This window comes from Lepidochelys kempii, chromosome 3 (genome assembly GCF_965140265.1).
Source record: "Lepidochelys kempii isolate rLepKem1 chromosome 3, rLepKem1.hap2, whole genome shotgun sequence".
Lineage (NCBI taxonomy): Eukaryota > Metazoa > Chordata > Testudines > Cheloniidae > Lepidochelys > Lepidochelys kempii.
The window spans coordinates 154,802,315-154,819,313 of NC_133258.1; the positions used below are offsets into that span (position 1 = coordinate 154,802,315).

Below are 16,999 nucleotides of genomic sequence, written 5' to 3' on the forward strand. Positions count from 1 at the left end.
ACATCTTTACAAATTAATTCAATTCTTATGTGTATCTTGTAACCACACACGTTTCATGCACAAGGTGTACAGAATGCATCAGTGCAGCTTTGGGCTTTTAACAGACTAGCAGACAAGAATTCTGTTAAAGGAACAAGGGTAACGAACCCGTGAAATGCAGACACTGCCTAGAATCCCGATGGGGGTACAAAGTCAAGCCTTCTGGTTGGAGTCGTTAGTAAAGGGCATGTCAAAGGGCATTTCAGACCTTTGTATTTCCATCTACTGGTGACTTCTCACTGCAAAGGCCTTTTCAACTTCTCTCTCACACAAGCCTGGCCCTGTAAAATTCCACCTGAATTCCACTGAACAACAAGAAGTTCCTGTAGAACACAATGCTTCCTTTCTGTAGCACAGAAAGAATTTTAAAGGGCCAGTACCGTCCTTGGCTTTGGGTCTGAAAAAAATATAAACCATCCTCCTTTTGCAGTTCATTCTCTTCCTCTACAGTTAGTTAACTTCCCATCTTACTCACAAACCAGACAGTGTGACTGGCATCTTTCCATTGCTCTGCCAATGATACTGTAATTACCGCATATTCAAGGGCTGCTGCAGACTATGTTACAGCTGTAATGCAACTTGGGAATGTTCCCCAGTGTCTTCATTCAAAGACGTTTTATCCTTTTTGTTTTGAATAAATGGTTCTTTCCCTACCATTGCCATCCGTAGGGGATTTCAAGTGTCCCATTCCACAGCAACCGGCAGCTTGGCAAGGAAAACCCCAAACATGAAACACTCAGGCAGTGAATCCTGACCATACATTTAAGCGGAGCGTACACAATTGAGAAGAAGCGCACACGGAAGGGCACGACACGACAATGACCATGCATATAAGTTTATGCAACCGAAAGCTGGGCCTTATAGTTAACGTTAATATCCCCCCTTTTTCTTAGTAGTAGTAGAGGCTCCGATGAGTTGAAGCTTCTGGGTTATCTGAAAACACAGCTTCAAAGGGTGGCACTTCAGAGCTAGTTGGCACATAATGAAAGTTAGCGCTGTCTGCTCTCTCTTGGATGACAAGGACAATACTCTCCAAGCTCAAGAGCCACACAGAATGAGAGTCAGAGTGCAGAGGGCTCTCAAGGCCCCTGATGGGCTACGTGGCTCTTGTTTCTAAGGACAGAGTCCTCATAATTGCTAGCGCAAGGTGGGGCAGAGGCTTCCAGGGGTAAGCCCTGCTGTTGGTATCCATAGTTGACGTTCCCACAGGGGAAGTGGCGGAGCCTGAAGAGAGGCACTTCCTTCACGCTGGCTGTTAGTGAAGACGGTTCTAAGAGCAGAGAGGAGCCTGGCAGCCTGCTAGTCACAACACTGGGCCCCACAGTACAGTTTCCTTCATGCCCCAAATTCTCCCTCTCGGACACCTCTTTCTCCAGCAGAGAATTGTTTTTGACGACAGGCTTCTCTGCAAACCAGGAGCCGTATGTTGGATTCCAGAGATTGGTGGGCTTATTTCTGGACCCCCTGCCTTTCTGAAGCTCAGAAGCTAGGGTGGATTGCGCATATGCCATGTTGATGTGTCCCCCTTCCAGGGCTGGTCGCACATTAACAGGGACCGGAGGCTCGGGGGCTGCCACTTTTGCCAAAGGTTTTCCAGCTGTGACGGCTGAGGGCAGAGGGGGTGGAGAAGGCAGGGCCTGCTTGTCACCCTCTCTCTTTTGGTGTGGGGAGACCACCAGAGGAGGGATTGCTTTGGGGTCTTCTGGGCGCATTGGAACCTTCTCCTCCTCCTCAATGGATGGTCCATATTCCACAGGTAAAGCGGTGGTGATAACATCGGGATCCTACAGGGGAGAACAATGAGATTCTTTCAAACTCTTTTGCCACTGCTGATATTCAGGCATTGTCGCCAATTGCCTCCTGTTTATAAGAATTGTCCTGTATCCATAGAGCATCTTTTGCCACAGAGGAGCGCAAACTTTATAAAAGGAATCTCAGGGAAATGCAACTACCACTGGGGTGGAACGTGATAGCTTTTTTTACCAGCACAGAGAAACATGGCACATGGACTTTAGTGAAGGAGGATTCCCAGGTGCAACTGAAACTGCAAGGAGAATGTTGGGATGACACAGATTGGAACACAGAATTCATACCATTCGCTTGTAATGCAGAAGCAGTTACAGCTGTGAAAATGTAGCAGCAATGTGGAGGAAGGTGGGGACTCTAGGCATGCAGGATAACATTTTCAAAAGGACCTAAGCCACTTAGGAGCCTAAGCCTCCATGGAGTCGGGCCCCTAAGTAATTTAGGCATTTCAATGGGACTTAGGCACTTTTGAAAATGTTTTGAAAATGAAGCTGTAAAAGTGTGAGAAGCTGGGTCAACTGCTTACTATTAATAGACAACCAAAAAACAAAAACGAGTTAACATCTCCACCTAATGATCTAAAAGCACCTTTCAAAAATTAATGGATTAAACCTCACAATGATCCCTCTAATTTTTCCCATCCATGTGCAGAATGAATTTTGTTATGTGCACCAATATGAAGGTGATGTGTGGCGGGGGTGGGGCCAAGGGGTTTGCAGTGTGGGAGGAGGCTCAGGGCTAGGGCAGAGGGTTGGAGTACAGGGGGTGAGGGCTCTGGGGTGGGGCCGGGGGGATGAAGGATTCAGGGTGTGGGAGGGAGCTCCAGGCTGGGGCAGGGAGGTGGGAGGGGGTGAGGGTTCTGGCTGGGGGTGCGGGCTCTGGGGTGGGGCTGGAAATGAGAGGTTTGGGGTGCAGGTTGCCCTAGAGCTGCGATGAGGAGGGAGGACTTCTCCCAGCCCTCTCTTGCTGCAGCAGCTCCATGGCTGGGGCCAGGGCCGGAGCTGGAGGAGAGGCGTCTCACTCCACCACAGCCCCGGAGTTGGGAGGGGGAGGCACCTCGCCCCGCCGCAGCCCCAGGGTTGGGAGAGAGAGGCACCTCGCCCCGTCACAGCCCCTGGGTAGGGAGGGAGAGGCGTCTCGGGCTGGGGAAGATGTGTCTCAGCCCGTCACAGCCCTGGAGCTGGGAGGGAGAAGCGTCTCGGGCCGGGGGAGAGGAGTCTCTCCCCACCACAGCCCCCGGGCTGGGGGGCAGAGATGTCGCTATTGGCCATGCCACAGCCCCACACGCCCCAAGCTTCCCTATCACCATCCCACACCTCACCCCACTGCCCCCACCTACCCCCTATTCCCCACCTCACCCCACTGCCATCTTCCATCCCACACCTCACCTCACTGCCCGCACCTCACCCCACTGCCATCTTCCATCCCACACCTCACCTCACTGCCCGCACCTCACCCCACTGCCATCTTCCAGGCCCACCTGTGTGCAGTGTGCACACCTGTGTGGCTCTGCTAATTAAGTGTGTGGCCTTTGATGGCCTCTTGCACAGCCGCGAAGGAGTGCACCTTCGAGGGAACGTAGCTCACAACACCCCAGCGGGTGGATCAGTACCAGCCCTATTTTACACATGGGGAAACTGAAGCTCAGAGTGGTGAAATGACATGCTGCCTGGCCTTGTGCAGGTCTGTGCCAAAGCTTGCAAGCCAACAGTTTCTTGACGGCTTCATTTGCGAGACCACTAGACTGGAAGAGCTGGGTTAATGAGCTGTGTACTAAAAAGGGAAATCAGGTTCAAGTCAGGAGACCCAATCCCTCTGCTTGACCTTAGAGCTCCTATAGCACTGCAGTACCCAAGAAATGTAATCTGAATCTAGATCCAGACTGCCCCAGAGTTCATCACTGCATCCAGTGTTCCAGTTCAGATCCATCTTGGCTCTAACCAAGAAATTTCGGTCTGGATCCAAATCTCTCCACAGTTCAAGGGGTCTACTGGAACTGGTGCCCTGGGTCAGATCCATCCCAGCTCAGTACTGGTCAACGTCTTAAGAATTAAAATGTGCAAAGTGGCTGTTACCTGGCAATCCTCTTGTAGCACAGCTAGGGAAGAAAGGAGTGAAAGTGCTAGAGTGCAACCTGGTGGAGTGGCTCAGGCCTTTGGCTTGCTGAGGAACTGTACCTTGATGTAGAAACAGCAGTCACAGAGTTGCTATGCCTGTGTACAGCCTCTCCTCCTGTGGGGTGTGTGCATGGGCAGTGAGGGGCACCCCGCTCTTTGGGCAGTGAGATGGAAGCATGTGTTTCTGAAGGGCAGAGAGAATCCATCACCTCCGTTTACTACGTGACACTGATTTCGGGCTAACACAACATACATGTTTAGAGCTCACTGAGGTAGTGCAGTACTGCCCACTGGTTGTCTTATGCTGCAAGATGAAAAAGCAAATACCTGCGTGCAGTATTCAATCCTCTCCAGTATTATGGCAAAGTTTGGCCTGTCTTCAGGCTGGTGCTGCCAGCACTGGGTCATTATACGATACCTACAACAGCAGAAGGAGAGAAATCATGACAAGCAGGAAGGCAAAAGGAAGATTCGTTTGGTAGTTAATGAACTTCAGTTCACCATGGTCCATCAGTACCCACCCGCCCACCAAGTGTTCATTGTCACCTTCCACGAAAATTGAAAAAGTCCATCCTGCTGTGGCTTCAAGTGTAGGGGCCTATACCACTCTCCATCTGCACGCAGATAGTGCACCTCAAGGGCCAAATAGACCCTTAAATGCTGCTGGTAGGAACATGTCGTGAAATTGACACCACTGGTGAAAAAATCAGGCCTTTGCTACATATGGGGAAGACCTAACAAAGTGGCTATTTCCATCCAATCCCCTCCTCACTTCCCACAAACTTGAAACATTATGTCTGGTCCTGGGGGGAAAAACACCTTTATGGAGAGGGAAGCTGCTCTAACTGCCATTTAGAAATCAAACTGATACGAATGGGGGTATGGATTCAAAGAAGTGGTTTGGGAATTCCCACAGAGGTGCCTTGCCAGGAGTCTCTTCTACCATACATCCTTTGAAAATATTCCTGCCAAACCATGATGTTCCTTTTCCACACAGCCTTAGGTGGACCATTCAGATGAAGACAGGATGTTACTCGATGTCATACACTGCCCTTGGTGGCTAGTCAGGGAAGTATCGCCTTGAGAAACTAAATTGGAAGCCATGCTGTACTGCAGGAGATCTAGTGATAATTGTGTGCTACCTTTTATTCCAAAGGGTCCCAACACCATTGAACTGATTTTCAAAGGCACCGAGCCCCTACAGCATATTTGAAAATCAGGCCATCCAGGTAGATGTACTGCTTCACCCACCACCTGTGGGGTGGAATCTAGTGACACTTCAGAAAAATGACCTGCCCCAACTGAAACCATACAAGGAATTCACTGTAGGCAGGTTAGAACATAATTAACTGAGCCAAGGTTTTGCTACTTGTGAGCAACATCAGGGATCTTTCATGGCCACAGGTGGTCAGAACTTGCAGTTTTACATCTAATCTGAAGGACAGAGCTATTGACCAATATTTGTTAATACACTAGCCAATGGTCAATACTTCCCAAGAAGGCATCGACTACTAACCTAAAAGGGCTGACAGATAACATTACCAGTAGGGAAAAAGTCTTTGGAACTTGAGTTCATTAAGGAAGGTCATTAAATATATGGTAATAAAGCTAATAATCTTCTGGCCAGAGCAGAGTGTTCATGCACAAAATGAATTAGTCTCATACACAGGGCCAGGGCAGTTTTTGGGTGGATCCATCCTTCCTCCATTAGTTACGAACTCCAGAACTTCCTGGTTACTTTTGCTAGGATAAGGCATGTATCCAAGAGAGAATATCTCCCACAGCAACACACCAAAGGACCTGGACACAGAACAGAAGGAAAGAAGGTCAAGGACACAAGCACAAAATAGTATTGCAGTTCAACGGCTATGCACTTAGAGCCATTAAAACCAGTATTTGCTTTGTGCACCCTACAGTCAGTCAACCTGCAGAATTCTCAGCTGCAGGAGAACATGAAGACAAAGTGGCTGATGTAAAAGAAGGGCTGGATGATTTTATGGGCATCAGTAACAACAGTTATTAAGCAAGCCAAGACTGTGATGTGGGTAATTAAATGTCATGCTTCAGAGTACAACTACACTGTTTGCCCAGCAGGGTCAGGAAATAATCATACATACTTTGTGTCTAGCATGTCATAATTTGATACAACAGGTGTATTATTGTGAGAGGACTTACATTCTTTTGAGGCATTGGGTATTAGCCGCTGCCGGAGGCAGGACTGTGGTTTGATCCTTTATGGCAAATCCTGTGTTCCTGAATAAACAACAATGTACTTTGCTCTTGTACAGATGACACAAGTGACCCCTAGCTGCAGAGTCCTAGCCCCATATGTTTCAGGGAATTAAAATTAGAATATTCCCTGGGTTACATCACAAGCTGTGGTCTTTGTGGCTGGGCATGGAACACTCTGAAGATTGAGAATACAACCTCCTCAGCGTTCATTTGACTGGCAGCTTGGAAAATGCCAACATTTTATGAGTTAAACACTGCAGTGTGGTTGGGAACAGAATAAAACAGCCCAAGGATCACCACATTGGTGCTGATGGACAGCATACAAGGCTACTGTGTCCTTGGGAGGATTTAACTTGTTCCATCAGCTGAGAAACAGGCTTTATACTCTCACTCCACATCCTGGGAAGGCAGCTGGTGAACATTAGTACTGGTGGCTTCACAGTCGCCTCCTCTCCCCAAACATTCTCCTGCACTCCGGGCTTCCTGACCCAGCTTCGCCTGAGCGTTTCTTTCCCAATCAGCAGTACCCCTGCTCTGTCAACACTGGCCCTCTGCTTCCTGACACGAGAGACTGCCAGCCACAGCAGAGTGAGCAGGGCTAGGCTCAGACACAAACAGTTCAAGTGACTGCTCAAGACCCTGCACTTTTGGGGGTATCCACAGCCCTTCATTGACTTGGCCAGCCCAATCTCCCTCCCACCTTCCCCTGGGACCTGGAAACACATGGCTTAATGTGCTGCATTGGGCCACGGGGAGGTGGCAATTCAGGGCGTTTCCACTTGCTCCTCTGACACTGGCTGTGTCTGTCCCTGCCACTGAAAGATGGTTTGCTCCTACAAAGAGGCTAGACTCCTTTCAATAGCATACAGCTGACACCTTCCTTCCTAGATCACCTGTTCATAACCAATACAGCATCTAAGCCAGTTCCATTGCTCTCAGGAGAAAGTCTTCATGTTGCAAGGATCCGGCTATTCGCTCCTTCATCCCCTCCACTAGATCCCTGGGTTTCAAACCTCCATCTCTTCTTCTTCTTTTTTTTTTTTTGGGGGGGGGGCGGGAAGGACGGGAAAGTGTTCCTTTTACAGTGGGAAGTAGACAGTGAGTCATTTGTAAAAACAAATTATGAGAAAAAGAAGCCCACCATGTATCAGTTTTTGATGTAAATATTCCTTCCATAAAGGCCTCGGGTGGCATCCATTTGACTGGCAGCATTGCACACCCTCCCTTTCGATAATAGCTGGCCCTGCAGAGGAAAAACAAAGTGAACAGTCGGCCCAGGATTCAGAAAGAAAGTGGCATTACTATAGTACTTTTCTAATTAAAGGATTACAGTTACCAGTCTGGGGACTGGCTTGTTTAGTAAAGAGCTTGAATCGGGGCTTTTCTTATAGACAAAGGAGCATGGCAGAGATTATACTGACAAGATCTTTTTCTATTCATAGTAACAGTGGGAACAGGCATTTAATGTAGGGACAGTTCTGTGCTGTCCCTCACTTTGTGCCTGATCCCGCAACTTGTGAGTAATCCTGTGGATAGTTCCACTGGAATTACTCACACGCGTAAGTGTCTCAGAGCAAAACCTTCCTCTTTGGAAAAGCTTTTTCACTGTAGCAGGAATGACATTTCACAGCATTGATACCCACATCCAATTAAGCACCCCCCTCAAAAATAATAAAAACCTATAACAAACAAATCAACCACCAGAAAACAACTCTGCTAGGTCAGATTGGCCTGGAGTTTTTCACCTTCCTCTGCAGCATGGGGCCTGGGTCACTTGCAGGTTTAAACTAGTGTAAATGGTGGAGTCTCTGTCACTGGAAGTCTTTAAACCATGATTTGAGGACTTCAGTAACTCAGCCAGAGATTAAGGGTCTATTACAGGAGTGGGTGGGTGAGGTTCTGTGGCCTGAAATGTGCCGGAGGTCAGACCATGGTGGTCCCTTCTGGCCTTAAAGTTTATGAGTCTATGAGAATACCCCAGGCAGCATTCTTAGCATGGTAAGGGAGAAAAGCCAGAGTGCACATGAAATCCACTAGGAATTTTGCTATTACCATCAATTTTATGTAGATGGTACCCAGACACTGCGGTGATGGCTGCCAGCATAAAATCCTAACAATCTTAGCTAGACATCAGGCCCTTTGTGTCAATATCATTTAAAATTAAATCCATCAAGATCAAACCCTTGTACTGGCAGTCACAAATGGGAGCTGGTGCATGCAAACTACAGTGTGCACACAAAGTGAATGTCTGTGCATGGAGAAGTGTGTAAATTTCATAGGCTCCTTTGAAGAGGAGTAAAGAGTACTAGCAGTTAGTTGTGCCAAGTGTGCATGTGTGACAGAGGCTGTTTTGCCATATCAGAGTCCTCTTGTATTGCAGGGCTTCATGGTAGTAGGGTCTTGTTTGGTAACAAAAACCTAAGAGCTCAAATGCACTCACATCTCTAAGGGAGTGCTACAGTCCCATCACCTCAGGCTGTGAGATTCCCAGAACTCAAGATAAATAGGGTCAGCCCTGCTCAGTACTTGCATGGGTGACCTCTTAACAGAAAAACCCCAAGGTACTATAAGAAATTGTGTTGGTGATTCAGTAAGTGGCTTTCTTTCCACTGAGTCAGGAGTGAATCAATTCTCCAGCACTGTGTTAGGGGGCGCTAAGGTTCTGAGTTGCAGATGAGCTGTAAACTGATGTCCTGACCACTTGTGATCATTAAAGATTTCCTGGCACTTCTTGCAAGCGCAGCATCATTAACCCTAGTGGCCTGGCTAAATTCCAGTTTGGGTAATTACAGTCTCCTGATCTTTCCTACTTTATATGCAGTCAGTTGAGTAGATTTACTAATGACAAAAAAACGGAAGGGAACAGGGTCAATACCAAGGAGGAGGGAGATTAAACTCAAAGTGATTTGGAGCCACAGAACAAAAGGGCACACCAATGACTTATGCCAGTTAGTGCTGAGAAAGTGAAAGGAAAACAACTAGGGATGGAATCCAAGAGAAGGGGAAAATGTTCTCTGGCCATATGGAAAACTCCTCCCAGGAGAAGGCTCTGAGAAAGCAGTGAGCAGCCTGTCAATCCACAGCTTGAAAGCAAAAATTGCATCAGACAGGGAGTCATATGGGAAGGATTTCAGAAATATCCCTTTACTGGGGTTAAACAGAGCAGCACATGATGACACTTAACTAGGCACATAATCTCCCGTTCTGGTAAATTTCTGCTTAGTGACGCCATAGACTGCGTTCTATTACCTGTATATGTCCCGGGCCATTCCAAAGTCTCCAATTTTAGCTACTCTCCCAGACCCTTGACAAGTAAGGAGACAGTTCCTGGCAGCAATGTCCCTGAGAAAGAGAGAAGGAAAGCAGCAGAGAGAGAGGGAGAGAGAAAAGAAAAAAATCATTTAACCTTTCAACAGTTTTGCAAAAGCCCAAGGAAATGACAAGAAAACATGGCCTGCTTTTCTGAAGGGCTGAGACCCTTCAAATCCCAGTAAAGTCAATATCTGCAGATAACAAGCTATGTCCCACTGTTTTAGAAAAAATCTTTTGCATTTAAACATTCCATTTGCTACTTGTAATAATTCTTTAATGCCTTTTATCATCACACACACATTACTCAGTATGGCAGGAGCTGCCTGCTAACACCCCATCCTCGCAAGTGTTGTTGAGACTCTAGAAAGTTGGCAGTAAAAGATCTGAGTTGGACAATCCACCTCTTCCAACAACACACCGTCCCAATCATGAGTACTGCCCCTATATCTAGTACATCTTTGTCATGCGTAGTCACTTCTATGCCAGAGGCAGGCAGAACAGTCAGTGCTACAAGGAAAATGCTCAAACTTGGATTTCAGAAACTAGACAGACACTTGAATTACTAGAATGAAAACCGAGAGCACAAGCCTGGCAAAATCACCTCAGAGAAGTGAACTAAAAAATTGCAGCAATAAGTTTGTGGCTCCCCTGCAAAGCCATGCAACTCTGCTCCATGTGGCTGCTGAACTTTTCCAATGACCGTTCATGACAGTGGGGAGAGATAAGGGACTAACATGGCTGTTACTCTGAAACCTGAGATAATGGGAAAGCACTGATGGTTAGCACCTCGGACTTTTCAGCCAGAAGGACCACAGATTTGGCTATTCTTAATCATGCTGGATGCTACAAAACTCTCAAATTATTTCCTTAAAACTAGAACTACTGAAGATATTGAAAAGGTCTGAAGAATGTGGACTAGATTTGCATTATTTTTATGAATATTTTGTGTACCTCTATATGTTTGAGTATTGTTGTGGGGCTTGCTGTATAGAACACTATGGGTTAATTCTTAATGTACCTCTCAACACACACACAGGAACCAGGCAATGACTCTAACTCAGCTACTGGTGCCTAATGGACAGTACAGTGCTGGAATTCTACTTCCAACCCCTCTGGCGAGATGCATAAACCAGACCGACCAGGTTCAGGTGTCCCAGGACAAACAAAGGGACTTTTAAATGAATAAAAGAGTGCCTGTGAGCTCTAGGAGGAGACTGAAGGTCAGACTGACACAGAGGCAGATGCTGCAGTCTATCTCATCCAGGCCCAATGCCAGCGGAGCCTGGGAAAAGTGGGACCTATCTAAACTGACAAGGAAAGATTAAGGCATAGGTATGATAACATGCGTACAGGCCTTTTATTGTTGTAACCCTTTTAGAACATAAGAGCGACCATACTGGGTCAGACCAAAGGTCCATCTAGCCCAGTATCCTGTCTTCCGACAGCGGTCAATGCCAGGTGCCCCAGAGGGAATAAACAGAACAGGTATTCACCAAGTGATCCATCTCCTGTCGTCCATTCTCAGCTTCTGGCAAACAGAGGCTAGGGACACCATCCCTGCCTGTCCAATAGATATTGATGATCTATCCTCCATGAACTTATCTAGTTCTTTTTTGAACCCTAGTCTTGTTCTAGTCTTGGCCATCACAACATCCTTTCCCTCACTGTTTGTTGTGTTCCTTCGGTTAAATAAATAATACTTTGTTTGGAACAAGCTGTTCTCCGTCACTACACTTTCATACTGGTCACAAGTGCCAAAGAGAAATCTACAGCAGCGGGCAAAACACAGCTGGAGCTGCTGACGATTCCCAGTTGGTGAATAGGGGACCCAGTGTAATAGTGGGGTGAATGGTGGAATTTCATCCTGAGAGAAGTGCAGCTGCTGGGCCTGTCTCTTGGAAAGGTACCCAGGGGGAAACTGAGCAAAGGGTCAAAGGTACAGCTGACCCTGGAACCATAACAGAGGGGATTTAAGAAATACTCCTGGAAAGAGAAACTCTGGGCCTTCAGGTCATCATTAAATTATTGATGTTTGGAAAATGTGGAGAGAGTATTGCTGTCTTAACCACATATCTGAGGCCTGGATGGGAACAACCCCTACTGAAAAGGGGACAGGTGAGTGGCTCTCTAGCCTTGCTTGACTTTGTGGCTAGAATCAGGCCCATCTCAAACATCTTACACACTGGGAGCAGTCAGTCATATGGTGCCATTTTTCATTCCAGGTCTGAACTTTAACGTGTGTGTGTCCAGGGCCAGGATGAGAACAGTGAGGAAGCACAGGATGCAAGAATGAACAGAAGGGCAATAATCAAAGCTTGCTGGAGGGAAGGCCTGCAACCTACTGTAACAAATTCCAGGTTGCTTTTGTGCAGATGACAAATAAACTGCATGCATATTGTGGCCCTGGGGATAGAGCTCAGGTTCTTTGGCACCAGGAATACAGGCCTTCCTCACTTGAGATAAAGTAGAGTCCCTGTGAATTATTACTATTTGTTGGGCTTTTGGCTCTTATATTCTAAAAACATCCAACCACTAGAGGGCAGTGGTACACAAACATATTCACTACAAGAATTACCCATACATGCTAGCCAATATATTACAATACAATACACACCCACACATACAAAGGGCAATGGTAAATAGTCCTTAATAGCAAATGGTCTTACTCACCTGTGAATGAAGTGGTTTTCTTCCAAATACTGACAGCCACATGCAATGTCGTGAGCCACATGGAGCAAGTCCAGCATGCAAAGGGAAGAAGGTTGGCTCTACCAAAAGACAAGGTACAAAGTGGAGTTAAAGCAGAAATGCTGCATGGTTCATCTTCAGAGCTATGAGTCACCACTGAGTTAGGGAGATCTCAAATGAGGGACGTGAATCAAATGCTAACACAAATACACAAGGGGATGTAAATTACTTCATACATGGCTTTCCAACTAGCATAAATGTTTCATATATGGTGCTGGCACTTAATCATACGCACAAATTGCACTAATAGAATCAGAATCACTAAATCTGATGCCTTACTGTAGTAGGTCACCTAATTCCCCTCACAGCTGCGGTAGGATTTTTTCTTACAGTGTATTCTCCACTGCTTTATGCAGTTTAGCTTTAAATGCGCTTATACTTCCTCTCGTGGGAGACTATTCCATGGTCTCAGTATTATAAGTATTTGGGTGATATTTAACCTGAATTTATCTTTGCTCAGTTTCATCCCATTATTCATACTCCCTTAAATCACCCTAAACAATCAGCCCATCCTCTTCTACTGCCCCCACATATTATCTGAGTTTCTGAGTCCCATCTTGGTACTTGCATCCTTCACATATGTGTAGATTTTTATCAATTGCCCCTTTAGTTATTTAACTTAATCTCCAGGAGCTCATCAGTGCAGGGAGCTGATGTCCTGTGATAGGAAAGGGAGCATACATTCATGCAGAACAACATGATGTACTTTGGAGAGGAAGAATTGCCTTTAAGTGACATGACTGATAGGCGGGCATGCCACCACTCTCCACACCAATCAAGCAGTTCATCTTCATGGCACCTATTAAAGAGCAGCATCTTTTAATGCTGTATACCCCACTCACTGATACACACAGCAGTACTGGTTCATCAGCACCTAGGACTCTAAACGCCCCACTCCCTTAATGAGGAAAGGTCACTAGGGTCCTGGTATGCTGCTTCCTGCCACCCTCCAGCTCTGAGCCATAGTGGACTTTAGCCTAACCAGCTCCTAGCCTCCCTGCAGTTTGCAGAATGCACAATTGAACAAGAAACAGCGAGCACTGGCTGTTAATACAGAGGTCTTAGTCTTGGCTGAAAGGGTTGGGGTAAACCCAGCCCCAAGGTACCTGAGTCTAATGAAGGCAGCACCAAAGAACTGTAAAGCACCCGGCATTATATATTGTCTGAGCAGAGGCTTACCTGCACAGCATCACGCACACAGTTAAGCAAAAGGGACAGTGTAGACTCATCTATCCTGTCTGTGTTTTTACTATACACATGGTTTGTTTAACATGCACATGTAATCACTGAAGTGCCCTAATACATAGGAGAAAAGGGCTGGGCTTTTATTTATTTGTGCATAGTGTTGTTCCCTGAAGCCTTACTTTTTGATGGAGGATCTCTTTTAGTCTTACACTGCTGATTACTGAGTGATTCATCAGCACTGAATATATGGCTAAAATGATCAACAAAAGGGTGCTGGTGTCTTTTCTTAGGGGTTTGAGCAGGGGCTGCTTCAAACCTTTCAACCCATTTAATGGCCTTTCTCCTGTGATCACGGTTCAGGAGCCAGTAGCCAACTCAATGGCTACACAGTGAATAAAAAGTCCAGTTCTTCAGGGTGCAGAAACTGACCCCTGGGCTGAATTGAGCTAAGACACAAGGCAAAGGGATGAAGGATGAAGGACGAGGGATGAAGCCACAAGCTGATTCTAATTGTGACGCTTTTCCTTCCTTGGTCAACTTTTGGCTAAATTGAAATTGTAAAGCAGATGTGACTTATCAGCCAATGACAATTTATCTGAGTAATTTGTCTGAAAGACAGAGTTTTCAGACCGTTTTGTGCAGTGAGCAATCTTGACACACTAGAGAATCCGCTTTACAGCTGTTTACCACTTTTGCTCCCCAGAGGAGAGAAAGAAACCAGCTGGAAACTGTAGCTCACGATCAGCCTTTAGAGCGAGGGGTGCATTGGAAGCGCTAAAGCGACATCTTCTGTCCCCCCGCCCCTCCCCTTTAAGTCCAACCTCTCTAAAGGTGAAGGTGACGGCAAAACAAACTCTGACTATTGTTCAGTATAATCACTACTCTGAACAACAAGCTTCAGGATACAAAGGAAAGGAAATTACTGCTTATCTTCTAAAGCCATCCTCTGATTGCTTTGCCACGTGAGAAAAGGACCAAACAGATAGGGCTTTGAACTCCACAGAAAGGAGAATTTTGCAATGTTCTCAAAAAAAGAAAAGAAGGACTTGTGGCACCTTAGAGACTAACAAATTTATTTGAGCATGAGCTTTCGGGAGCTACAGCTCAGTTCATTGGATGCATTCAGTGGAAAATACAGTGGGGAGATTTTATATACACAGAGAACATGAAACAATGGGTGTTACCATACACACTGTAAGGAGAGTGATCAAGTAAGGTGAGCTATTACCCGCAGGAGAGTGGGGTGGGTGGCGGGGAACCTTTTGTAGTGATAATCAAGGTGGGCCATTTCCAGCTGTTGACAGGAACGTCTGAGGAACAGTGTGTGTGTTTGTGTGTGTGTGTGTGGGGGGGAAATAAACATGGGGAAATAGTTTTACTCTGTGTAATGACCCATCAACTCCCAGTCTTTATTCCAGCCTAAGTTAATTGTATCCAGTTTGCAAATTAATTCCAATTCAGCAGTCTCTCGTTGGAGTCTGTTTTTGAAGTTTTTTTGTTGAAGAATTGCCGCTTTTAGGTCTCAGAGTAACAGCCGTGTTAGTCTGTATTCGCAAAAAGAAAAGGAGTACTTGTGGCACCTTAGAGACCAACCAATTTAAGCTGTAGCTCACGAAAGCTCATGCTCAAATAAATTGGTTAGTCGCTAAGGTGCCACAAGTACTCCTTTTCTTTTTGCACTTTTAGGTCTGTAATCAAAGTGACCAGAGACACTGAAGTGTTCTCTGACTAGTTTTTGAATGTAATAATTCTTGACGTCTGATTTGTGTCCATTTATTCTTTTACGTAAAGACTGTCCAGTTTGGCCAATGTACATGGCAGAGGGGCATTGCTGGCACATGATGGCATATATCACATTGGTAGACCCCACTGTATTTTCCACTGCATGCATCCGATGAAGTGAGCTGTAGCTCACGAAAGCTTATGCTCAAATAAATTTGTTAGTCTCTAAGGTGTCACAAGTACTCCTTTTCTTTTTGCAGATACAGACTAACATGGCTACTACTCTGAAACCTGGCAATGTTCTCAGTATTTTCCTGGCATTTGAGCAGCTAAGTACCACCCAAATCTATTGAGCTTATCTTACTGCTGAGAAGCAGGGAAGTACAGCCCCTAAATAGACACTGATCTTCATTAGAGGTGGGACAGAACATCCCTGGGACATCACGGACATCCTTGGGTCCATGAATCCCTGAAATTTGGGAGAATTTGGATCTGAACTTTCTGGCTTGGGCTCACCTCTGATCTTGATAACCCTCAGCTAGTATAAATTGGTAATGCTCCACAGAAGTCAATGGATTTATTCTTATTTATTATAGGCTATTTTTCACCAGCTGAGGATTTGGCCTATGTGTATAAATGTTACATTTCTTGTTTAGAGTCCAATGGAATGCTTATTTTGTTCAGCCCAGTTGAATGTTTCTTTTATTGTATGTGGTACCTTGATGCGATAGTGACAGGCAAATTGTAAATGATAACAATAAGGGAAGGACAGGGAAAGTAGGAAAAAAGGTGAAGAATGGAGAGAAAGAGTGAGGAGGAAAAGCAAGAAGGGAGAGACAAAAGGGGTAGTTATGCAGTAGGCAGTAAAGCATTACCACTGTACCTGCCAAAGCTGATTTCTCTTTGTACTTAATTTTACCTAGGAAGCTAAACTCCCTTTTCTCCGTCAGTGTTTTTTTAAAAAAACATCATTGTCTGGCTGGGTACGACATGGTTGGTGAGACTAGAAATCTGCGTGATCAAAGGGAAAGTCACTTTTGCTACAGCCTGCCCTCTGAGGGCTGGTCTACACTGAAAAAATCACACCCTGAGAGAGATAGTTAAGACGACCTAACTCCTGGTGTAGATAGTGCTAGGTTTACGGAAGAATTCCTCTGTTGACCTAGCTCTTGCCTTTTGGGGAGGTGGATTAACTACAGCAACGGGAGAACCTCTGCAGTCGCTGTAGTGAGTGTCTACATTGAAGTGCTGCAGCCATGCCGCTGCAGCCTTTAAGTGAGGACATACCCTCAGATTGTCTACTTTGAACTTCAGTTTGGGGTCACGAGGAGCAGGATTGAGTAGATACAAGCTGCATAGCTGCAGGCCAGAGCAGTTGTGCACAGGATTGGTCAAACTCCAGCATATGGGAGGGAGCCTACCAGCCAAATAAGTGAGCATCCATATTTCCAGCCCAATATTCCCAACTTTAGCATGATAACTGTTAGCCATTTGAGCACAGCACACTGCCCATCTCTGATATCACCCCAATGAGTGCAATCCCTGGCTTTGTACTTCCCGAGCCAGCAAGTACAGGGTGAACAACGGAGGCAGCATTCTCAGACCCAGCGGGTGTCTCCGGTCACCCGAAAACCACTCTGACAGCTAAAGAATGAGCTGCACTGGGACTCTTGCCTGGCAGTCCTCAAACAGGATGGTGACAGTGATACATGGCCCCAAGGGTGAGGATGGGTTCAAAGTAGAGCTGGAATGTTTGGATCCAACGTTTGGAACTTGCCCAAAGTTTAGGGATGTTGAGAACTGGAGTTCTGGTTCGGCCCAAGCCACCAAGTTCAAGT

At 46.1% G+C, this 16,999-nt stretch overlaps 1 protein-coding gene across 1 annotated transcript in view; it reads right to left on the reverse strand.

Moving 5' to 3' along the window:
- Nucleotides 1–1,118: 1,118 nt before the first annotated feature.
- ALK (ALK receptor tyrosine kinase) overlaps nt 1,119–16,999 on the reverse strand; it is a 539,109-nt gene continuing 523,228 nt past the window's right edge. Inside the window, exons 25-30 of the mRNA XM_073336696.1 lie at nt 12,177–12,274; nt 9,444–9,536; nt 7,336–7,437; nt 5,628–5,762; nt 4,290–4,380; nt 1,119–1,823 (exon numbers count right to left, since the gene is read on the reverse strand). Coding sequence (XP_073192797.1) covers nt 1,119–1,823; nt 4,290–4,380; nt 5,628–5,762; nt 7,336–7,437; nt 9,444–9,536; nt 12,177–12,274 — 1,224 coding nt within the window. The remainder of the gene's footprint in view (nt 1,824–4,289; nt 4,381–5,627; nt 5,763–7,335; nt 7,438–9,443; nt 9,537–12,176; nt 12,275–16,999) is intronic.